General features: G+C 36.8%; 2 protein-coding genes across 5 annotated transcripts in view; one reads left to right on the top strand and one right to left on the bottom strand.

The window, feature by feature from the left end:
- Nucleotides 1-24,829, bottom strand: part of LOC309807669 (interferon regulatory factor 6-like) — a 1,069,421-nt gene that overhangs the window by 574,726 nt on the left and 469,866 nt on the right. The window lies entirely within an intron of this gene.
- The window catches only part of LOC309807687 (uncharacterized protein), a 155,789-nt gene that overhangs the window by 106,815 nt on the left and 24,145 nt on the right, over nt 1-24,829 (top strand). Inside the window, exon 6 of one of the 4 annotated variants that reach the window (XM_082627541.1) lies at nt 23,910-24,536. The exons of the other annotated variants lie outside the window; for them this stretch is intronic. Within the exon in view, the coding sequence (XP_082483667.1) occupies nt 23,910-23,923 (14 nt within the window). The 3' untranslated portion in view covers nt 23,924-24,536. Of the gene's footprint in view, nt 1-23,909; nt 24,537-24,829 lie in introns of those variants that run through there. 4 annotated transcript variants of the gene reach the window in all.

The raw sequence follows: 24,829 nt of genomic DNA, 5'->3' as shown, positions 1-24,829 counted from the left end.
TACATATGATTTTGTTTTAATAATATATGTTTTGGTTTGTTTTTCTGTGTCTCTATTAAGTCTTCTTTTGGTTCATTTGTTTGTCTCTATATCAAAACTGCACCCTCTTTGTTACTATAGCTTTATAAGAACACTAAATATTCAGTAGAACAAGTTTTCCCACATTTATATTATTCTTCAAGTGTGTGGTGGGCTTTTGTAATCTGTATAAATTTTTAAAGAAGTTTTTCAGGTCCAAAACAAAATCTTTGGCATTTTCACTTAGATTTTTCTTACTCTATAACTTAGTCTTTAGAGACTTAACATCTTTTCACTATTAAGATATCCAACTTATAAACACAAAAAATATCTCTATTCATTTCTGATTTCTTCAAGGTCTTTGAAAAACTATTATAATGTTGTCTGTAAAGGCTTTGTATATCTTACTGGATTTATTGCTACTTCAGCTTTTTGGTGCTATCTAAAAGGATTTCTTTCTTTTTGCTATCACTTTCTGTTTGATGCTATTATATAAAAACACAATTTATTTTTATTGATTTTTATCTAGAAATCTTAAGAAGCTCTCTTACAAATCCTAGCAATTTCCTGCACATTATTTTGTATTTTCTCTGTACACAACAATATCATATATAAATAGAACAAGTTGTGTGTTTTCTTTTCTAACCCTTAGACATTTTAGTTCTTTTTCTTGACTTTCTCCACTGGCTAAACTCTCAAGTACAGTACTGAATAGAGTGGTGACCGAGGGCATCCTTGTCTTCTTCCTGATCTTTAAATCTTTAATCATCTCACCTGTATCTATAATGTTACTCTATGGTAGATAGCTAATTTTCATTTAAGAAAGTTTGTTTCTACTCTGATAAGATTAGCTGCAGGTTTTTGTAAAATCATACATGACTGCTGAAATTATAAGAAACTTTTGATTTAATTTTTTTGTATGTTTAATTTTATTAATTTTGTTGTGTAAAATAATTTTGGTTGTCTGTCATGAAATTAGCTTATGTTGGACTCAGTTTGTTATATTATATTTATCATCTGTTTTCCTGGGTAAGGTCACCTCTAATTATGCTTTCTTATACTGCCCTTTCCTGTCTTGAAATGAAGAAAATATTAAAAAGTAGTTGAATAGTGTTCCCTCTTTCTAGTCTCAAAGAGTTTGTGTACTACTGGAATTCTTCCTTTCTTTAGAACACACTAGTGAAAAATCTTGGATTTCAGCTTTCTTCATGGTGAGAGTAGTGAGTGCTGATTCAGTGTCTGTAATGTATAAACGTATGTATAAATTTCTATTTCTGTTTGAATCTATTTTGATGTTATATTTTTCTAGGGGACTGTGACTTTTATAAAATTTAAAATTTATTTGAAAACACTTTGTTCATTTTTTCCTTTGTAAAGTCTGTAACATGTATGTGATATATGACCCTTTTACCTTTCTGATATTGGTTTCTTGTGCTTTCTATCTTTTTTTTTCTTTTTTGGTCTTGAGAAGACTCTCAAGTAGATAGCCATTTTTATTAGTATTTTCAAAGAGCCAAGTGTTAGCTTTTGAATTTGTATTGTTTATTTTCTATGTCATTAATTTCTGCTCTTGCATTTATTATTTACTTCTTCCACTTTCTTTGGGTATGTCTCTTGAAGATAGCACGTAGTTACATGTAATTTTATACAATCTGACACTTATTTTCTTTTCATTTGGAGCAGCCAATCCATTTGCATTAAATGTAGTTACTAATTTGGTTTAAGTCTTCCTTTTTTTCCTACTTGTCTAAATTCTTTCATATTTTTCTTTTTCTTCTGGAATCATGAAATATTTATAGCAGTCTACTTTTACTCTATTAAGTTTGAAACTGTAAGCTCTATTTTATTATTTAATGACAATTTCTGTCAGAATTTACTAAATATTTAGAGCTGGAAAAAAAAAAAACCCTTGCTGGGAATCAATACTTGTAATCTGTGTCACACACACACACACACACACACACACACACATATTTGAAAGGAAACTTATTAGAAATTAATTAGCTAAGTTTGCAACATAAGAATTAAATAGATTGTGCCATAGAAGAAGAGATAATTAATAAAACAAGTAGGACAAACAGAAAACAAACTATAGAGGGTATCAATAATCTCCAACTTGTAGGAGGACTCACACTTCACACTATTTAAAAAAATAGTGGTAGGACAGTAAAATGGCGTCACTCAATTGAAAACCATCTAAGCAGTTCCTCCAACAATTAAACATGAAATTACCGTATGACCCAGCAATTCTACTCCTAGATGTATACCCAAGAGAAATGAAAACATATGTTCACACCAATTGAACAAGATTGTTTATAGCAACATTTTTCATAGTGGCAAACAAGTGGAAACAGCCAAAATGTCCATCAACTGATAAATGGATGAACAGAATTGGTATGTCCATACAATGAAATATTACTTGGTTATAAAAAGGAATGAAATACTGATGCATGCTATCACCTAGATGAACCTTCAAAATATTATGCTAAGTAAAAAAGTCAGTCACAGAAGACCTTATATTGTATGATTCTCTTTCTATGAAATGTCCAGAATAGTGAAATCTACAGAGACAGAAGATAGATTAGTGGTTGCTTAGAGCTTGTGGGAAGTAGGGTGGGAATATAGGGAGGTGATGCCTAAAGAATATTAGATTTGTTTTTTGAAGTGATAAAAATGTTCAAAATTGACTGTAATGATGGTTGCACTTATATGAGAATATACTCAAAATCACTGAAATATATAAATAGGTGAATTCTATGGTATGTCAGTAAAAAATGGGATCTAAATAGACAATAGAGAGGATCAGTAAACTTCAATTTTGTTTCTTTGAAAATATAAAGAATGGTATTTTTTTATGTTCATAGAAGAGGAAGGCACAAACAAAACTATGAAAGAAAAGGGGTTTTATTTACATATATTTGGAGTTTTACTAATTATAGGAATAAAGTAAAGAGTATTATGCCATTAATATGAAAATTTATAAAAAATTGAATTAAAAAATAAAATTAGCAAAATTGTCTTAAGAGGAAATAGAGAAACATAGTATACTAACAACTTTTACATTTTAGTCTGGTCAAATGTCTACAAATCAGCAAACAAAAACACCAGGACCAGACATTTTTAAAGTGACTTTGCAGATCCTTCAGGGATCAAATTAACCTTTATCTTATATAAAATTTTTCAGAGAGTGAAACAAGAGGGTATACTCACTTTTTCAATATACAATAGCCAAACCAAAACAAATAAATAAATAAAATATATAACACATCCATTTATAGAAATCAATAAAACTATTCCAAATAAAATATTAACACAAGATTAATTTATATGTACAGAAGCAAAAGCCAGTGGAAAATATATTTGAAAACAAAAAGAGGTGGAAAATGTCTGCATACAAAATACAAGAAAATCTGTAATCTCTGAACTTGCTGGATGACTGACGTACAAAAACCAATAAGAATTTAAAATATTAGCAACAACCAGTAAGAAAATGTACTACTATTAGTAAATACTATTCCATTAATACTTTTACTATTAAGTAAAAATATCATTCACAATGAAACAATAAATATCAGGTATTTGAGAATAAATATAATGTGAGTCAAATATTCATAGAGAAAATGAAGCTTTCTTAAAGGACGTAAAAAATTAAATGGAACACTTTGTAATATTCTTTGAAAACATGAATCAATATCTTATAATTGACCATGCCACTAACTTGTGTATGCATTGCTATTACAATGAAAATTGCAAAAGATATTTTCATAAGCCATGACAAGCTAAATCTAAAGTTTATATGGGAGAGAAGTGTATTAGGCAGAGTTCTCCAGAGAACCAGAAGCAGAGCCAATAGGAGATGTGTATGTGCAAAAAATCTGCAGGGCAGGGCAACAGGCTGGAGACCCAGGGAAGAGCTGATATTGCAGTGTGAGTCCAAAGGCAGTCTGCTGGCAGAATTCCCTCTTTTTGAGGGGACGTCAGTCTTTTTTCTATTAAGACTTTCAACTGATTGGGTGAAATGTTAATCTCATCTAAAAAAATTCTTCACACAAATATCATGAATAATGTTTGACCAAATGTCTGGTTACCGTGTCTTAGCCAAGGTGTCCATTACGTATAAGTAGGGAGTTGAAAGTAGCCAAAAATTTTTGAAGAAGATATGAAAACATTAAGAAACATGAAGAAAGGGCAACCTATGCTACCTGATATAAACACTTAAAGTCATATTAATTAAAGCAGTGTGGTACTGGCACAGCAAAGGTATAGACAAACAAAATTGAACAGAATATAGGGCCCAGGAACATAGATTGATTAAAAAAAAAGACTAATGTGGTAACATTACAGATTTGTGGAGAAAGGATGAACCTTTTAATAAATGGTGTTGAGATTATTGGAAATTCATATGGACAAAGGGTTAGACCCCTATCTTAAAAAATGAGAAAATAAATTCCAGTTCAAATCAAAAATTAAATATGAAAGAAAAAACATGAATACTTTAAAAGCAAAATATGGATATAGCTTTATGAAATCAGGGTAGGGCAAGGTTTCTTAAAGACAACATTCAAACAATCACAAAGTATGAAGAAAAGCTGAACAGATTATATGACATTCATATTGAAACATTTCCACAGCAGTATAGACAAATGGACAAATAAAAACACAAAAGAATAAATCTGGGTGGCCACGAAAATTATAATAGAAAGGTCAGCCTCTCTATCATTAAGGAAGTTCTTATTTATCTACATTAGAAGCTAGGTGCATTGGAATCTTAATGTAGTGCTGTTTATAATAAGGTGGATGTTACCTAAATTCCCTTCTTAAAGGTAATTGATAAATAAATTATGGTTTGTTCTCAAAAGTAATATTATACAATAGGTAAACTGAATGAAATGTTTTTGTGTGTATTAACATGGGCGGATCATAATAACATAATGTGAATTTAAAAAATAAATTGCAGTTACAAAAAGAGTATGTAGGTTTACAAATATATGAACTGAAGGGATGGGTGTGTGTGTGTTTGTGTATGTATGTGAGAGAGCGAGAGACAGTGTGTGCATGAGTTTTTGTGTGTGTTAAATAAGAATATATATGTAGTCAGATATGGCAACATGAACATAGAAGATTTACATACCTTTTGGATAGAGATCTCTCTAATGATTGGGGATGATCTGAAGCGAAATGCAGGAATCAGATCTTTGGAAATACCGTCAGGCTCCACGTGAAATTTTGAAAAATTTACCACTTTAAATAAACATTTTCTTCTCTGAGTCTGTTAAGATTTATTGCAAGTTCGATCTAATGAGCTGTATAGTAGAATGAAGTTTTCAAAGTATGCTTGGTGAGGGATAGATTTCAGATCATTGATTGTTCCCCTAAAGACTAAGGCTATTTGGTGAGGAGGCTCCAAAACAAGGATTTTGTCGATATATAAATCTGTTTTCTTGAAGAGCTAATTATTTGTAGTTATGGCAGTATAATTTATTGAAGCTTTAATTTGTGTTTGTTTTCCCCAATAACTCTATTACCACCACTTCAAGATGGTAGTTAACATTTGCTGTTAATTACTTCAGGGGAGATTTGTGTTAGGGTGAAAAGCTGGTGTTTCCTGGAATTGACCGATTTTCCTTTGTTCTTTGAAAAGCACAAATACTTTGAAAGAATAATGTTAGGTGAGAGAGAGAGAGAGGAAACAGAGGAGAGCCATTGAGACTCCAAAGGAAGAGGGATAGATGTCCCTGAGGCTGGAGGGAGGGACATATCTTCATATAGCAGAAAACTTAAACATTCACTATGGCAATGTGAAAATAGGGCATGTCTCCAGAGATACAGAAAGATTTTAGAAACAGGGGTTATGCACTTCATGCAAGTAATATGGGTTCAGGCACCAACTTTCCTGTTATTCCAGTTTATCAGTGAAGCAGTAGAGTCAGCAGATTTAAAGCCACCATGAAAGTTCAACAAGATGTATCTTTTGTTTAAGGCCCAAATACAGAGCCTCTACCACACTTTCTAGGGTTATTTTAAGCCTCTAGAATGTTCATGTGACCTAACGAAAGAAATGGATTCTTGAATGATGACAAATGGTAGAGTTTCTTCTTTGCCTGATGGGATGAGGGCTTACATTATTATTAAATTTGAAATAAAAGAAGTAAATAAAGGAGCCTCTTCTTGACCAAACACTTGAAATTCACTTTAATGAGAATACCAGTATGGTGTTGTAGAATAACAAAATCTCATGCAAGAAGGGAGCCTAGAGATCACTCCATCCAGCCTACCATTTTGTAAATAAGGAACCTGAAATTGATCAAATGTGAACAACTTGCCCGAACTTAATATTCTGGTAATTAATCAAGCTGCGATTCAAACTCAGGTCTTTTGATTCCAGGTCTAGTTTAGTTTTCCCATTATATTAGGCTTTGTTTAAATACATATAATTTTAAAAGTACATGATACCTTTACTCACTGTGGGACAGTATTCCAACATGAAGGTTTTATTTCTATTTGCCTTTCCTTGAACCTAGGACAGTTGAGGATGACAAACACACACACACAGACAGACACACACACACTACTCAGTAAATCTTCATTGCTTGGACTATCAATCCATTGGTATTTTAGCATTTCCTTCAGAGATATGATGCATCCTAAGAAAGTATATTTTCAAATAGCATATTTCAGATGAATTATCTAAATGTGTGGGGGTTAGTTCCTGAAAATCTATTTCTCAGTTAATTGCTAGTTAATGTTTTTCTATTTTTACCACCTTAATCTGCTATCCTTTACCTGGACTCTTAAAGAGGGCCTTCTAAAGTTTCTTCTTGAATCCTTGTTTACTTGTCTATAGGAAACTCCCCATAGATAATCTTTTTTTTTTTTTTTTTTTTGTGGTACGCGGGCCTCTCACTGCTGTGGCCTCTCCTGTTGCGGAGCACAGGCTCCGGATGCGCAGGCTCAGTGGCCATGGCTCGCGGGCCCAGCCGCTCCGCGGCATGTGGGATCTTCCCAGACCGGGGGATGAACCTGTGTCCCCTGCATCGGCAGGCGGACTCTCAACCACTGCGCCACCAGGAAAGACCCCCCCCCAATAGATAATCTTAAAAAAATAAATTAGATCATTTTTCTCCCATGTTTAAGCCTCCAAACCCAACTCTGCATTGCACTATCCTATTGTAATTGAATAAAATCAATATTTCTCACCATTGACTAAAAAGCTTACATGATATGGCATCTCCCAAATACTCCTTTGTTTGGTCTGCTATGACAAAAATACCATAAACTGTCTTTTTCTGTCTTATATCACTTATATATGGAATCTAAAAAAGCCAAAGTCATAAAAGCAAAGAGTAGAATGGTGGTCCAGGGGCTGGGAGTGGGGAAATTGGAAAAATGTTGGTCAAATGATATAAACTTGCAACTGGTATTGATAGATAAATAAGCCCTGGAGATTTAATGCACAACATAGTGATTACAGTCAACAATACTGTACTATAAACTTCAAAGTTGCTAAGAGACTAGATCATAATTATTCTCACCACAAAAAAGAAATGATAATTGCGTGACATGATAGAGGTGTTAGCTAATGCTACTGGTGGTAATCATGCTGCAATATACAAATGTACCAAACCAACAAGTGTACACCTTGCACTTACATAATGTTATATTTCAACTATATCTCAATAAAAAATACTATAGGCTGGGTGGCTTAAACACAAATATTTGTTTCTTATAATTCTGAAGTAGTATTTCCCCCAAATACTACTTCACTATGGAGTTGTAAGATCATCTTACATATCCTGGATGCCAGTCTATGTTATGTATATATCTATATCTATATCTATATCTCATGAATATTTTCTCCAATCTGTGGCTTGCCCTTTCATTTTCTAATGGTGTCTTTAAAAGTGCAGAAATTTAAAATTTTAATGTAGTTATAATTTTTTTTATAATTATCAAAATGCTATTTTTAAAATTCTGAGGTAACATGGTTTTAATTATAAATTGAAAAGCAGATAGTATAGGTATGTGATTTTGTATCTCATGCAGAATTTGGCAGTCTGGTAGCTTGTGAAGATTTTCTGTTTGTACTATTATTGCATGTATGAATTTATTTACGATAAATATACTTATGTGATACATAGAGAATATTTAAATTGTCAGGATTTGCTATTTCCCCATAACCTTTCTCCTCTCAATACTCTGAAGACTTGAAATGTTTACTTTCTTAATTGGTACAAGGCCTTTGTTGAGGTGGGGGGTGGACGGGAGAGAGATATAAAGAATGTAAAGAATACAAATAATAGCCCAGGTTATTCTCTATGAGGAAGAATGAAAGAGGGCAGAGGGGTAAGAAGGATAGGGAACAATAAAGGAAGGGTGAGGACAGGAGAGAAGAGGTAAAAGGAAAGAGCAGTCACTATCAGGAATGGGATTTAGGAAAGGGAGTGTGTAACAAATCTTTTGGAATCCTAGCTGTGTGCTGCCTCCATCTTTAAAACAAATCAACATGATCTTCAGTGCTTTCTGGAGGTTGGTTTCTGTTTGTGTGCATTATCATACTTAGGCTGTGATATATTTGACATCCTAAATTTTCATGGAGTTTATTTCCCACTCTTTGACATCTATGTATCTTACTGACACAACTTGAGTACTCCCTACTTTTTCTCATGTCCAATCACCATAAACTCATCAATACAGTGGACTATCATAATGCTTTTGTGATATCCAGATGACTAATCTCCCTATGGACTATAATATTATAGACATCGGGAGACTTGGCATAGCACTCAAGTAAGACAAAGTTTGAGTGTACTTCTGTCTCTGTCAGATAGAAGTGAACTGCTCCATTACCTTTGCTGTTTGATGTGGAGACAACTATTCACCAGATGAATAGCTGTGTATCAGGAGTTAGAGATGTTTTGATTTGTTCCAGGAAAAAAAGGCCCATAAAATCCAGCAGCTTTGATTAGAATTAGTACCTCATTATCTTATGATAATCAACAATCATTGTCCATGACTTATTTGCCTTTTTTACAGGCCAAACAGATTATTTAAATGGGGCAGGTGATGGAGATTCCCATCTGCATGGTTATTTTAGTCTCTGCCAATTCCCCAGATATGTGCTATTGCTATTTTTTGGTATCGTTTTCATGTAGGGACAGTTCCAGGAGCTTCCACTTGGCCCTTCCTATGTATTTTTTTCCAGTTGTGGCAAAATATGCATGACATAAAAGTGACCATCTTAACCATGTTTAGGTGTACCATTTAGTGGCATTAAGTACATTCACGTTGTTGTGCAACCATCATTACCATTCATCTCCAGGACTTTTTTCATCTTCCCAAACTGAAACTCTGTACCCATGAAACAACACCTCTCCATTCATCACTGCACCCAGACCCTGGCAATCACCATTCTATTATCTGTCTATATAAATTTGACTACTCTAGTACCTCATATGACTGGAATCACAGTATTTGTGTTTTCGGTTCTGGCTTATTTCATTTAGCATGTCTTCAAAGTTCATCCGTATCGTAGTGTGTGTCAGAAGTTTTTACCTTTGAAGGGTCATTAATATTCCATTGTATGTATATACTACATTTTGTTTATCCATTCCTCTATTGATGGACATTTAGGTTGTTTCCATCTTTTGGCTATTGTGAATAATGCTGCTAAGAACGTGAAATTACAAACATCTGTTCAAGTCCCTGCTTTTAATTCCTTTGGATATATACTCTGAAGTAGAATCGCTAGATCGTATGGTAGTTCTGTTTAATTTTTTGAGGAACTGCAATGTAGAAGGGTTCAGATTTCTACACATCCATGCGAATACTTGTTCTTTATTATTTTTAATAATAGCTATCCTAATGGATGTCAGGCAGTAGCCGTTCTTAATAGCACTGACCTTGGTTGAGAGTTCTGTCATTTTCCAAGTATGTGTACTCCAAAAATACATTCAGATATGGGGATCCATATAGTGTAGGTCACTGCACAAGACTTCTAGTGAGGTGAACTTGTGTCAAAATTCCAATTATCACATGGCTTCCATAAGCCCTATTATGACCTGAAGACCACAGTGATGTTTTGGAACCTCAGGTGTGTAAATTTATCTTAATAATCTCTGAAAATTCTGAGTTTTCCACTTTTCTTTCTAAACATTCCCCCTGGAAAATTGTAAACCCCTTTGAGGTAGACCTGGAGGAAAAAAATAATCACACTCTATCCTTTTGACAGTGTTGCAGCAAAGTTCCTGAAGCTGTTGTAGCCACCTGATCTCTGGTTTAGGTCTGGGCGAGGCTGTAATTTTCATTCCTGGAAAATCAATGCAGGTTTCTGCTCATTGTGCTTGAATTTTATTTTCATTTATACAGGTCAAGCCTGCTCATCAATGTAATTCCCAGTGTAAATGTGATTAATCTGTTACTGCTGGAAGTCACTTTGGGTCAAAATACTGCCACTCTGCCCTGCTGACCTTTATGATAATTGCACTCACCTTGTTTCTCATATTAAATGCTACCACTTAACCTCTGCTATTTTGTAACCCAATGTTCCTGTTAAAAAGCACGGGGGCCATTTCATTGGTGCTATCCCGCATTGTCATCTTTAGCCCACAGAAGACAGATGCCACAGAGGTTTTCAAGGATGCTTGTATTTCTCTCATCAAAGAATGTCTTAATGTCTTGAAGAAGAATGTTATCGGTGACCTCTGTGGGGGCATAACTATGGGATAGTTGAGTGGGTTTTACATAATTAATCCAGTCCAACATTCTCATTTTAAGTACATGGATTCCTTTGTCTACATTCTGTCAGATAAATTATGGCATCTTGCCCTCTTTGAATGTTGCTGACTATTGAATCTATGTTTCAGTCAGCCAAACAAGCCAACGATTAGAGCCAATTCCATCAGCTAGAGCTAATACTTTGAATCTCAGGTAACGTCTTTATAATAAATTCAACCCCTTGCAACTTTATATTCGATCTTTCTCAGTCTAACACTTATAAAATATATGCCAGGGCTTCCCTGGTGGCACAGTGGTTGAGAGTCCACCTGCCAATGCAGGGGACACGGGTTCGTGCCCCGGTCCAGGAGGATCCCACATGCCGCGGAGCAGCTGGGCCCGTGAGCCATGGCCACTGAGCCTGCGCGTCCGGAGCCTGTGCTCCACAACGGGAGAGGCCACAACAGTGAGAGGCCCGCGTACCGCAAAAAAACAAACAAAAAAACCCAAAAAAAACATATGCCACACACACATTCTACAGGTTTCTGCTGATACACGTTAGCAGGATATAGCATTTCTTTTGATGTATATGCTCACTCCTACCAGGGTGGACATTATACTTGCCTCCTGGGGCCTGGTGGAATCTGACTGTAGTTATTAGGATGCAGTAAGTGCTGATGTGGGTGGGTCTTGAGAAAAGTAGGAATTTCCTTGAAAACTAACCTATTTAGATGAGGTCTTTAGAGATATGTTAAGTAAGGGAAGGTTAGTTTCCTCAAATGGGGAGGAAGAAGGGTGGCTTCCTTTGGCGAGGAAACCACAGGAAGATTTGGGTTAAAAATTTTCATATTAATCTGAGTCTGCCTACCTGCACTTATCCTAAATACTCAATATATCCTTATCTTAATACCCAACTCTTCCTGATCAATGTCCTGATATTAATCTGTGAGGCTTAGCACAAATGTACGTTGAACTTGCATTTTAATTCTGCAACCCACACTTTTAGATTTGAAACTTGATCCTCAGCCATGTCTGCTGTGTGGCTCTAAGACATGAGAAAATTTTAAGGCCCTCAGTGTGGCTCTCTGTGTCTTCCCATGCCTCGATCTGAGAGTTTAAACACCTAACACCTTTTAACATTAAGTGTAAACATTTTCATTTTGTAAGCTCTCTGGTGCTATAAGAAGCAGCTAATGGTCCCCGTGGTGCTTGTAGGTATTACTGCTGTAATAGACAAAATCAGCTGCCGCTTGAGATGTAAAAGTATTGTCTTCAACTGGCAATATGTTCAAAGCAAATATTGCCGGTAATTTATTTATTGCTTCCACTACTCGGAAGAAGCACTTGTCTTTGCATTGGCAATGGAGTCACTACTACATTCAAGCTCAAAACCTTACTCCAGAGTCCCATCTTGAGCATCTTTTTCCTGGGATTACTCATGCAGGACAGGAAATCTGCTTCAGGAAGTTTAGAAAGTAGATTTTAATAAAAGGAGCTTGTTTCAAAAGTTATAAAAGCTGGAGTCAAATGAAATAGGAAGGCAACCTAGAGTTTGGAAAGACTGAATCCCCTAAGCAGAACTGGAATGAATGTAGAGACTGCTGGTGGGTGCTGGGAACATGGAGGGAGAAGCCCTTGAGCAGGAATTGGACGCATGAGGGAGACGAAGCCTCAGTTGTATGTACAACTCAAAGAAAGAGGGCATTCTGGGTTCTCCCCTATCCCCTTCCTCCAAACTCTCACCAGTCCTTCCTTTACTCAAAATTAATTGGAAGCTAGTTGTCAGTGAATCCTGGGAAACCGAGTTTTCAGGAGTCAGTCCTCTAAAATAAAAATCAGAGCTGGAAAAAGAGAAATAGTCTTTCAAAATTATTCACACAAATATGCCATCCCTTTACAATAACTTCTCACATTCCAGTTCACTTGTTCAAATACCCCACCACTATGATAGTACTTTGACGCGAGTCTGTTTACTCCCTTGCTTTCTCCTGATACTGCCTTTGTATCTCCCCTTACTCTCTTACATTCCAATGTCCATTATCTAATGGTGTGTTTGTCCCTAGCCCTGTTCCAGTGTCTTTTAATTATGCTGGATCAACCCAAACCATTGCTTTCTCTTTTCTTGATCTCCAGCTTTCAAAGTCTTCCCAAGTAAAGTGTATAATAGTTTAGATTGTTTGCTTTATAAATTCATGATCACTAACCTAAAAGGTCCTTTAATATTGCCCTTTAATTCTGCTACATTAATCTGGACCCATCATTTCCCACTCTTTACACTTTGTTCTCTCTTTCTGCACTATTCTTTTTTTTTTTAATCTTTATTGGAGTATAATTGCATTACAATGTTGTGTTAGTTTCTGCTGTATAACAAAGTGATTCAGCTATTGCACTATTCTTACATGGCATGTCCCCACCATTTGCTACAATATCAGGAGATAATCTCTTTTAATTCACAGAAAAGAAAAGAAAAAACATGAGGAGAACTTTCCTGTTAATTAACATAATAGAGTTACTACATCTGCTGCCATCTTTATCTCCTTTGGTAATTTAACAGAATAGAAGCTCTATTCCTACTAAACCCAATTCCCTTACTCCTGATTTGGATTGCATCACCTTGCACTCTCTAAGGATCCTTATTTTGTTCAATACCTTCTCTAATCTGGATCTTTTCCACTATCTTTTTTAAACATTCTAAAATCTTCCAAATTGGGAAAAATAATAAAGAAGAGTAAAGCAAAAAAGAAAAGCAAAACCAAACTCACCTTTCTCCACCTGACTTCTGTTACTAATTACCACACTATCTCTTCTTCAAAGGCACAGTTTTTAAAATAATTCTTGAAAATGTTTTTCTATATCTTGGCAATTGTGAATAATGCTTCAGTGAACATGAGAGTGCAATCTTTTTGAGATCCTGATTTCAGTTCTCTTATACATATGTATATACACACACACGCACACATATATATACATATATATATATATACATATATCCATTCAGAAGTGGGATTGCTAAATCATATGATAGTTCTGTTTTTAATTTTTCGAGAAGCCTCCATACTGTTTTCCATAGTGACTCTATACCATTTTGTATTCCCACCAACAGTGTACAAGAGATCCAATTTCTCCATATTCTCCCCAGTACTTGTTACCTTTATATTTTTGAAACTAAGCATCCTAACAGGTGTGAGGTGATATCTCTTCGTGCTTTTGATTTGCATTGCCCTGATGATGAGCGATGCTGAGTACCTTTTCATATACATTTTGGCCGTTCATATGTGTTCTTTGGAAAATGTATATTCAAGTTCTTTGCCCATTTCTTGATGGAGTTATTTGGTTTATTTGCTACTTAGTTGTGGGAATTCCTTATAAATTTTGGATATTTACCCCTTACCAGATCTATGATTTGCAAATATTTTCTCCCATTCCATTGGTTACCTTTCCATTCTGTTGGTTGTTTCCTTTGCTGTGCAGGAGCTTTTTATTTTGATGTAGTTCTACTTGTCAATTTTTGCTTCTGTGGTCTGTGCTTTTGGTGTCATAGCCAATAAATCATTGCCAAGATCAGTGTCAAGAAGCTTTTCCCAAAATGTTCATCAACAGATGAATGGTTCAAAGCATGTAGTATATATTTACAATGGAATATTTTCAACTTTAAAAGAAGAAGGGGGTTCTACCATTGTGGCAACGGGGATGAACCTGGAGGACAATACGCTAAGTAAATAAGCCAGTCACAGAAGGACAAATACTGCATAATTCCATTTATATGAGGTATCTAAAATAATCAGACTCATGGAAGCAGAGAATAGAATGTTGGTTGCCAGGGGCTGGGGAAAGGGAGAAATGGGGAGCTGTTGTTCAACAGGTATGAATTTTCAGTTATACAAGATGAATAAATTCGAGAAATCTGCTGTACAAATAGTGTCTATAGTTAACAATAGTGTTAACCACTTAAAATTAGTTAAGAGGGTCAATTTCATGTTAAGTGTTCTTACCACACACAGAAAAAATGGGACACAAGGAAGCTTTTGGAGGGGACAGATATGTCTATTACCTTGATTGTGTTAATTGTCTCATGGGTTTATGCATATGTCCAAACTCATCAAATAGTATACATTAAGCATGTGCCATTTTTTGTGCATCAGTTGTACCTCCATAAAGCTGTTTAAAAATGTTTCTCTATATTTGATATCTTCACTTTATGACTTCCTTCTCATGCTTCAACCCACTCCCAATAGAATCCGTCTTTTATTACCCCAATAAAAAGGTACTTCATAAGCTATTTCCAAATCCATGGATGCGACGTGAAAATTTTATTTCCTAGTTACTTGACCTGTAAGTAGGATTTGCTTCTGTCTTTGAGACTTGATTTTCCTTGACCCAAAAACTCCTCTGGTTTTCTTCTAATCTCTGCGGCAGTTCATTCTCTATCTTCTTTGCAGGTACGTATGCTTCTCCTCAGACATTAAATGTTGAAATTCTTCAAAATTCAGTTTTAGGCCATTATGTCCTCTCACTCTGGAACTCATAATATGATTTCACAGAAACACACAGCTTCAGTTACCAACTCCATAAAGTTTGGACATTTGTGTACCTGAGACCTCTAATCTGAATTCTGTAAATCCAGTTGCCTATTTAACATCTAAATCTGTTCATTTAAAATATACATAAAGCTAAATACTCACGGTCTCCCTAAACTGCCTAATCTCTCCTCCTTCATTTTCATTTGTCTTAGTGTATAGTGACACCATTCACCCAGTTGTATAAACCAGGCACCTAACAATAATCCTTGAGTTCAACCTCTCGCATCAGCCACTATATCCTATCCATTATCAATCTTATCCATTTTACCTCCTAGATACTTCCTTAATCTATCTAATGTCCTCTATCTACTCATCGTTGTAAGTGGTAAATTAATGCATGAATATATATTTCCCTGATTGCTTTGCTTGGTACCTATAGTTTTTATGGCAGAAAAATTTATATTAAAAAAAATCCGTTCATCTTCCGTATATCTTCCCTTCTGTTCCTCCATCCTCCTGTCCCCATTTCAAGCAAGTATACAGGACTCCCTAGAAACCTCTTCCTCAGGAAATATGCCATTTCTAAGCATCAAGGTGTGAAGGAGGAGATTACAAGGCAGTTGGAGGATTAAAAGCCAGTGAGTACAACAAGCACTGCCTGACACTACCTTGTTACTGGATAGAGCCTTGGAGCTGCACCAACTCATTAGAGGGATGTAGTTGAGAGAGATATAGGGAAGGCATGTAATAAGCATGAGGTATCTATCTCATCAAATATTTCAGCATCCCAAACATTATAGAGGAACATTTATAAATGGGACATAAAGGTACAGGTGTCCCGGTCTCAGAAGACCAGAAGGACCTCCACAACACTTTCATGTTACAGGGTTTTTATACCACTTTGGTTGTATAAGGTACCTCTAATAATGGCTGAGTCTAAATTCTCTACTTGCTCAGTTATTTAAAGAATTAAATTCATTTAAATCAAGTAAAGAAACAGTAGGTTTATAGCAGCTCATAACTGCTTACTTTTTTAAAAAAATGTATTTATTTATTATTTTTGGCTCTGTGTTGGGTCTTCGTTGCTGCACGTGAGCTTTCTCTAGTTGCAGAGAGTGGGGGCTACTCTTTGTTGCAGTGTGCGGGCTTCTCATCACGGTGGCTTCTCGTTGCGGAGCATGGGCTCTAGGTGCGCGGGCTTCAGTAGTTGTGGCGCATGGGCTCTAGAGCGCAGGCTCAATAGTTGTGGCACACGGACTCTAGAGCGCAGGCTCAGTAGTTGCAGCACATGGGCTTAGTTGCTCCGCGGCATGTGGGATCTTCGGGAACCAGGGCTGGAACCCGTGTCCCCTGCATTGGCAGGTGGATTCTTAACCACTGTGCCACCAGGGAAGCCCCTTAACTGCTTACTTTATGTAGAAAAGCTGTCACCAATATATGGCAAGAACTTTGCTTGTATAATTTACACTAACTGGTATAATACACCTTCTACAAGAAAACTGAACAAGAATGAACTAGGGAGCAAAACATTTTTATCCTTTGAGGCATTCTGTTTTTAAGGGTTCTTGTAAGCTCTGATGTTTTATCTCTGAGAGAAAGAAAAAAAAATTTTTTAATTGGAAATTTAGAGATTTTTTTTAAAACTTAAAATGAAAGATCTTGGTAGTAATTGAGTGTATAGTATTGTGTCATATGTTTTATTATTCATTTTATAGAACTAATTGCCCATGTGTTCCTATAATAGGGGAGGAAAAAATAACGGTTTTAGTCCCAGTATAGATATTGCATGATAAAAGGAGAATGATGACCATCTCCATTTCCAAAGGGAGAACAGGAATTCAAAACATGCTATGCCATAAATCGTTTAATTCAGCATTTTAAAATATTTTGAGCATTTTGAACTCAATGTTTTGTAACTTCTAAAAAAGTATAATGTATATACATAAGTTCCACACATTTAAAATGAGTTGTTAAATTGTTAAGACCTGACTTCTTTCTCAAAATTAAGGTATGCTAGTCGGACCTGAGAATAGCCTCCAGAGGGCGACCAAGTTTCATCCCTGCAAACAACTGCATCAAAATTTAACATTGCTTCCAACAAAAGCAAGGACTTTCTAAAGTTAAAATTTGAAAAGCCAGTGATAATAGTTAATCCTTGAAAAAATACCATGACCCAAAGTCTGAATAGCTCTGCAAATATTGGTTGTTTCAGAAGGAGACCACCTCTAATTTGATGGTTTAGTAGAGCAAGGGCCTTTGAATCTAGACAAATCTCACAAAGCTACTAGATCAGCAAAACTTGTCATCAGTTCACGCATGCTCTGATTTTCCTGCTCACTAAAGTCTACCTCATCTAAGCACCTTGTATTAGCAGGGTTTGGCTCTTGCATTTCCACAGACGTAAGGCCTTAAATTCAAGGGTCAGCTCTACAAATGGTTGATATATTACTTTGTAAATAGAGTTTCATCTATGGAATGGGATAAATATCTTCCTTATGTGTCATTGTTTTGTGAGTATTAAATTAGATAAATATATGAAAACACTTGACACAATGACTGGTAGGTAAACTTACTTTCTGCCCATTTCTTTTGCCCTCCCTTTTTTTCTCCTTAAATTGAGAAAGATAGGATCTTATTATGTCATTCACTTCAATGTTTTAGTGCTATATCACTCTTCCATTACTTTTCCCCAAAGTATATTTTTAAAAATCTCACAGAAATAAAGTAGTGATTAAGTTTAAATAATTGATATTTCTCAATCCCTAGACAGAAGTATATCTAATAAAAGTAGGTTTGTTAATCCTTGACTGATAATGACTAGAAAATAAAGAAGTATTTCTAATTGGGCAATCTATCCAATTGGCTCTCACCGTGTACCAATGGATTATTTTTTTTCTACTTATTTCATCTTTATTAAAGCTACAACACAGAGAACATTAGTTGAGTTTACTTTGTAACTGCCCTTTCTCATTATTCCTGACCTGTATCTAACTAGCAGACACTTACTTTTGATTCTTCTGAGAAAGTTCCTAAAGCATTGCTTTTCTTTATAAAATAACCTTCCTGAAGGTAATGCTAATTTTAACTACTGATCAAGATGGCCTTAATGTGTCCCTCAGTTTGGCTAAACTTCAGACAGGATTTTTCTTTACCATAGGCCCCTAACCTCCCTTTTCTGAAAACATTTACTTTAAGAAACTTGAAATTATAAATTCTTTCTCTGCCCCTTTGAGATGTAAATTTTCTCCTAGTCACTTGATAATTTTCCAACCCAGAAATGTCTTTCTCAAGGACCTAAGAGTCAGCTCTTTGAAATATAACCTTCAAGAAAGGTATTGCCCCTACTTCCCAGTCTCTGTGGGGAGTATAGGAGCCTAACTTTGATAAGAGCCAAAGCAAACAGAGATGGTCTAATTATATTGACCAACCTCTTCCCCAGCATCCTCTACTATTTTTCCTACAGCTCATCCTGGCATCTAAAAACTTCCATGCCTTTTGTTTCAGCAGAACGGAGTTCAGTCTCTCTCCCCTATTACAGAATCATCTTGAGTAAAGTACTCCTTGCCTGTTTAACCATCTGGTGCAATTTTTCTTTGACATCACTCCATCGCATACTCCAAACTGCCTACCACTTTCAGATTAATCTTATAAAACTTTGTATATGTGCTGCTGAAGTGAGCACAATCTTTATAGAACTTTGAATCACTCCCTATTTCCTGTGGCATGAAGCCCACCATTCAAACTTCTCCACAGTCTTATACCTTCCAAACTCATTAGTGTTATCTTCCAATTCCTGAATTCTCTCCTCCAATAATATTAGTACATTTTCTTCCTAAACGTGGCTAACATTTCCCCATTTTGAGATTTCATGTGTCTTCTAATTTTTTTAATATTTGGAAATTTTATTATACTGTATTTGCCCATAACAAATAAAATAGAAATTGTTTCAAGTCTTTGCAAATAAATTTAATACAGGGTATTAAGAACACCAGTGATGAAACTTCTGAGAAGTAAAGAAGGGCCACCTAGATAATGGAGTGATTAGTAGGAATAGGAATTTACTTGTACCCCTATGCTGGAAAGGCAAAGTTAAGGAGAGGGTTGTAAAGGTGTCCAGGGCCAGGTTAAATGATCATCAATGTCAGACCATACCAGTTCTGTCTCATTGGAGTTGGAACCGTGTAAGTTACACAGTTGCTGCTGGAGAATCTTCACAAAGTAGAGGAAGAAAGGGAGAAATCTCATAGCTTATCCCTAAACTTCCATATACCATCAGTTGCTTCTTTTTGGCTGCACCTGATCAGAAGTAAGCTGCCTGTATGAGTCTGCTATCATGTGATACAAAACAGATTCAAGAAGGAACAATGACTAAATTCAAGAAAAAGCAGTCCCAGGGCCTCCCTGGTGGCGCAGTGGTTGAGAGTCCGCCTGCCGATGCAGGGGATACGGGTTCGTGCCCCGGTCTGGGAGGATCCCATATGCCGCGGAGCGGCTGGGCCCGTGAGCCATGGCCGCTGGGCCTGCGCATCCGGAGCCTGTGCTCCGCAACGGGAGAGGCCACAACAGTGAGAGGCCCGCATACCGCAAAAAAAAAAAAAAAAAAAGAAAGAAAGAGAAAAAGCAGTCCCAAACTAATACTTTTGCTTGAACGTTATGCAGCAGTCTGTTTTCTGTATTTTTTCTAAATTTATTGAGATGTAATTGACATATAGCATTGTGTAAGTTTAAAGTGTACAACCTGTTGGTATGTTACATGTTGTGAAATGATTACCACAGCGGAGCTAGTTAACACACCTCCGTTACCTCGCATAAATACCGTTTTTTTTTGGTGAGAACATTTAAGATCTCTCTTAGCAACTTTCAAGTATATAATACAGTTCTGTTAACTGCAATCACCATGCTGTAGATTAGATTCCCAGAAATTCATGTGCTAACTGGATATTTTACCCTTTGGTCAACATCTCCCCATTTCCCCCAACCCCAACCCCTAGCAACAACCATTCTATTCTCTGTTTCTCTGGGTTTGGCTGTTTTAGAGTCTACAATTTAGTTACATCATACAGTATTTATTTTTCTCTCTCTGACTTATTTCACTCATCATAATGCCCCAAGGATCCATAAATGTTGTTGCAAGTGGCAGGATTTTCTTCTTTTTCATGGCTGAATAATATTCCATCTATGTACCTACCATATCTTCTATATCCATTTATCCATGTATGGACACTTTGGTTGTTTCCATCTCTCGGCAATTGTGAATAATGCTGCAATGAACGTGCGAGTGCAGATATCTCTTTGAAATAGTGATTTCATTTCCTTTGGATATATATATACCCAAAGCAGGATTGCTAATGTATGGTAGTTTTCTTTTTAATTTTTTGAGGAGACTCCATATTGTTTACCATAGCGGCTGTACCAATTTACATTCCCACCAACAGTGCACAAGGGTTTCCTTTTCTGCATGCTTGTCAACATTTGTTACCTCTTAGTCTCTTTGAGGTGATATCTCGTTGTAGTTTTGATTTGCATTCCCCTGGTGATTAGTGATGTAGAGCATCTTTTCATGAACCTGTTGGTGATCTGGATGTCTTCATTGGAAAATTTTTTATTCAGTTCTTCTGCCCAAGTTTTAATTGAATTGTTTGAAAATCTATATCTATCTATATTTATATATCTATATATAGATATAGCCACTGTATGAGTTCCTTATATATTTTGGATATTAACACCTTATCACGTACATGATTTGCAAATATTTTCTCCCATTCTGTAGCTTGACCTTTCATTTTGTTGATTGTTTATTTTTCTGTGTAGAAGCTTTTTCGGTTGATGTAGTTATATAACAAGTTGTATAACCAGTTGCATATAACAAGTTATATAAAAAGTTGTATTTCTCTTGGTGATTTTAAGATTCCCTTGTTATCTTTAACGTTGACATTTTAATTTTAGTATTTCTTGGTATGGATCTCTTTAGGTTGATCTGCTTTGGAGCTCTCTGGGCTTCCTGTATCTGGATGTCTGTTTCTTTCCCAAAGTTAGGAAAAGTTTTCAGATATTATTTCTACAAATGTTTTCTGCCCCCTTTTCTCTTCTCCTTCTGGAGTTCCTATAAGGTGAATGTTATTCCATTTGATGTGCCATAAATCCCTTAAGCTATATTCATTATTTTCATTCTTTTTTCTTCCTTATTCTCTGATTGGATGAGTTCCTCTGACCTGTCTTTGAGTTCACCTATTCTTTCTTGTGCTTCATCTACTGTATTTCTAAGTTCAGTTATTGCATTCTCCAGTTCTGTGACTTCTATTTGGAACTTTCTTATATCTTCTATTTCTTCATTGAAGTTCTCACTGTTTTCATCCATTTCCCTTCTGAGTTCAGTGAGCATTTTTATGACCATAACTTTGAACTCTTTATCAAGTAAATTACTTATGTTCATTTCATTAAGATTTTTTCCTGAGGTTTTATTTTGTTCTTTTTTTGGAGTATAGTCCTCTCTTTCTTCATTTTGCTCTCTGTGTTGGTTTCTATGCATTAAGTGAAATAGCCACATCTCCCAGTCTTGAAGAGCTGTGTGACAGATGAACCTTGTCATTTAACCCTGTCTACTCTTGGTTGCCTCTCAAACCTTTGTGATTGTCTAAGCAGTTTATTTTTAATAGACCTGGCACACCATCCCAGCATTTGAGGGTGTGCCAAGACAAATGAGCAACCCAAAGTGGAGGATCTCAGGCAGCACCTAGATTCAGGTTGATAGGAAGCCAGAAAACTTGGTAACAGCTTTTAAAGAATGCAAATATATTTAGTCTTGTGAGATTGCAAGTGGAAGCCCTGCTGCGCCCCAGAAGCAAGCAATCTGAAGGTGTTCCCTGGGGAGCAGTCACAAGAAAACAGTGCTTCAGATAAGTGTACAAGCTCCATTCTGGGAGATACCAGTGAACTGTAGTAAGGCAGAGTGAGGGTGGAGAGATGGCACCCCCAGCCTACCTTCCCCGAGAGCACATCCGTAGCCTCTAGATGTGTGCTGAACCTGAAGCCTGCTCTTAAGTCTTGTCCCTACTAGCAAATAGGCCTTTTTCATGTAAAGGCTGGGGCTGTGTCTCAGTCAGATGGGTAGTGGTACATCCTGGGGGTGGTATCCTGCCAAGAACTGTCTCTCCAATTGTTACAGTCCCATGGGACCCAGAAAAGAAATCCCTCCTGGCCTCCAGAGCCAGGTGATCAAGGAGCGTCCCCTGAGTGGAGGCCACAAAACTGGGATCTCCTGTCTTGGAGATTCTGGCTCTCTGGAGCACATCAGAAGGAAAGTGTGAAGATGATGCTTACTGGCTGAGTGAGGCGGTGGGAAGAGTGCAAAGATGACACCATTTGAATAAAGGGAAAGAGGGAAAAGAAAAAGAAGAAGAAAAAAAATATATATATATAGCAAGACAGAGGAAGAGCAGGGAAGAAGGAGCCAGCTGGCTGGAGCACAAAGTTGTCACCTGCAGGAAAGGAAAAAGGGGAAAAAAGATGGCACCTTTCAGTTTTATCAAGGCAGAGAGAGAGCAGGAAGATGGCACCCGCCAGCCTCTGTCCCTGGGGAGTATTCCAGCAGGCCCCTGTTCCTCAGATTAATGCTTTAAAATTGGGAAGTGAGTCTCTTTCACCAAAGTCAGAGTGCTTTTCAAAGGGCTGCTTCTACACTTGGCCCTGGGACAGGTGAGTCTGTGCACAGGCCCTTTAAGAGCTGTTCCTCAGTTCACCACAGCCCTGTGGGTCTCATGGGATGTGCCTTGTTGGTCTTCAAAGTCAGATGTTTTGAGGGTCTATCTCTCAGGTGCCAGCCTTAAAATTTGGAGTGCCCAATGTGGGGTCCATACCCTTCACCTCTCAGGAAGAAGCTCCAGGTTTTGAGTTCCTTCCTAATTGTGTGTCTCCACACCAAGGATGGGGTTTATGGCAAAATTGTGTCTCAGCCTTTCCGACCTGTTTTGATGTGGTTTCCCTCTGGTTTTCCTGATGTGAAGGGGTTGCTCCACCATCTTTTAGTTTTCTTCAGAGGAAATTTTTCCATATGTAGCTGTAGCTTTGGTGTGTTTGTGGGAGGAGGTGGGTTCAGGATCTTCCTATGTTGCCATCTTGAACTGGAACCTATTTACTATGTTTTAAATTTTGGTTTTCAATCGTTCAGTTTGTTACTAGTATATGGAAATATGATCAATGTTGTGTATTAATGTTTATGTATTGATTTTATATTCTGAGATCCTGCTAAAGCAAGTTATTATAATTTATTATGAGTCTACTTATACATTCCTTGGAATTTTCTATGTAGACAATTATGTCATCTGTAAAGAATGACAGTTATATTTCTTCTTTTCTAATATGTATGCCTCTTTTTTCCTTTTCTTGCTGTACTACACTAACTAGAATCTAAAGTACTAAGTTGAAAACTAAGATAAGAGTGGACATTCTAACCTTGTTTTTGAACTCAGGGAAAAGCATTCATTCTTTCACCATTTCATGTGATGTTAGAAGTAGGTTTTTTGTAGATGTTCTTTATTAGGTTGAGGTAGTGACCTTCTATTCCTAGTTTTCTGAGCATTTTTAATATGAATGGGTGTTGAATCTCGTTAAATGCCTGTTCTGTATTAATTGGTGTGACAGTATGTGTTTCTTCTTTAGACTCAATATGGTAGATTACATTGATGATTTTTTACCATTGAACAAGGCTTGCATCCCTGGAATAAATTCCACTTGGTCATAGTCTATTACTCATGTGGATTCTGATGGTAGGTATTCTTGTGGATTTCTTCTAGTAGGGTAAATTATGGTTCCCCCAAAATGTCCGTGTTTAACCCCTCCTATGACAATATGTGAACGTCACCTTGTATGGAAAAATGGACTTTGCAGCTGTGACTAAGTAAAAAATCTTGAGATGAAGAGATTATCCTAAATTTTCTGGGTGGGCTATATATAAACACAAAGAGCTGTATAGGAGGGACACAGGGAGAGTCAGAGTTGGAGAGACCATGTGATGAGGGAAGCAGAGATTAAAGTGATGCACTTTGAAGATGGAAGAAGGGACTAATTCCAAGGAATGCAGGCAGCCTCTAGAAGACAGAAAGGGAAAGGAAACAGATTCTCCTGTAGGGCTTCAAAAGGAACAAGCCCTGAGACACCTTGCCTAATATCAGACTACTAAGCTGCAAAAACTTTCTTTCACAAAGGGTCAAGGAGGGCTGGGAGCACATACGTGCTGCCCACCTGGACAGAGGGGGACCTGTGAGGCTGACCTACGGATTCTGTGGAGGTGGAGAGACATGAGCCCCTTTCCTCTCCACGCTCTTTGCAGGATCCAGCGGAGAGTCAGGCCACCTGTGGACGCCTGCGGCCCCAGTTCTGCATACTGGTGGTGTAGGGGTCGTGTTCAGGGAGTCTCTGTTGTCCTAACACCTGCCTGGGTCCTGGGGAAGGAATCAGAACCCAGAAGCAGGAGAAGAGCCTTTGGCCAGCAGGGAAGGGGGGTGAGGCCTAGGGCAGGTCCATAAAAGATCAGAGCATCTCAGTGCTTTAGGAGGAAGGGGCTTCAGAGGTGGGCCAGC

Source organism: Mesoplodon mirus, assembly GCF_964341445.2.
Source record: "Mesoplodon mirus genome assembly, chromosome: 7".
Taxonomy (NCBI): domain Eukaryota; kingdom Metazoa; phylum Chordata; class Mammalia; order Artiodactyla; family Ziphiidae; genus Mesoplodon; species Mesoplodon mirus.
This window is presented reverse-complemented; position numbering and strand designations above follow the sequence as displayed.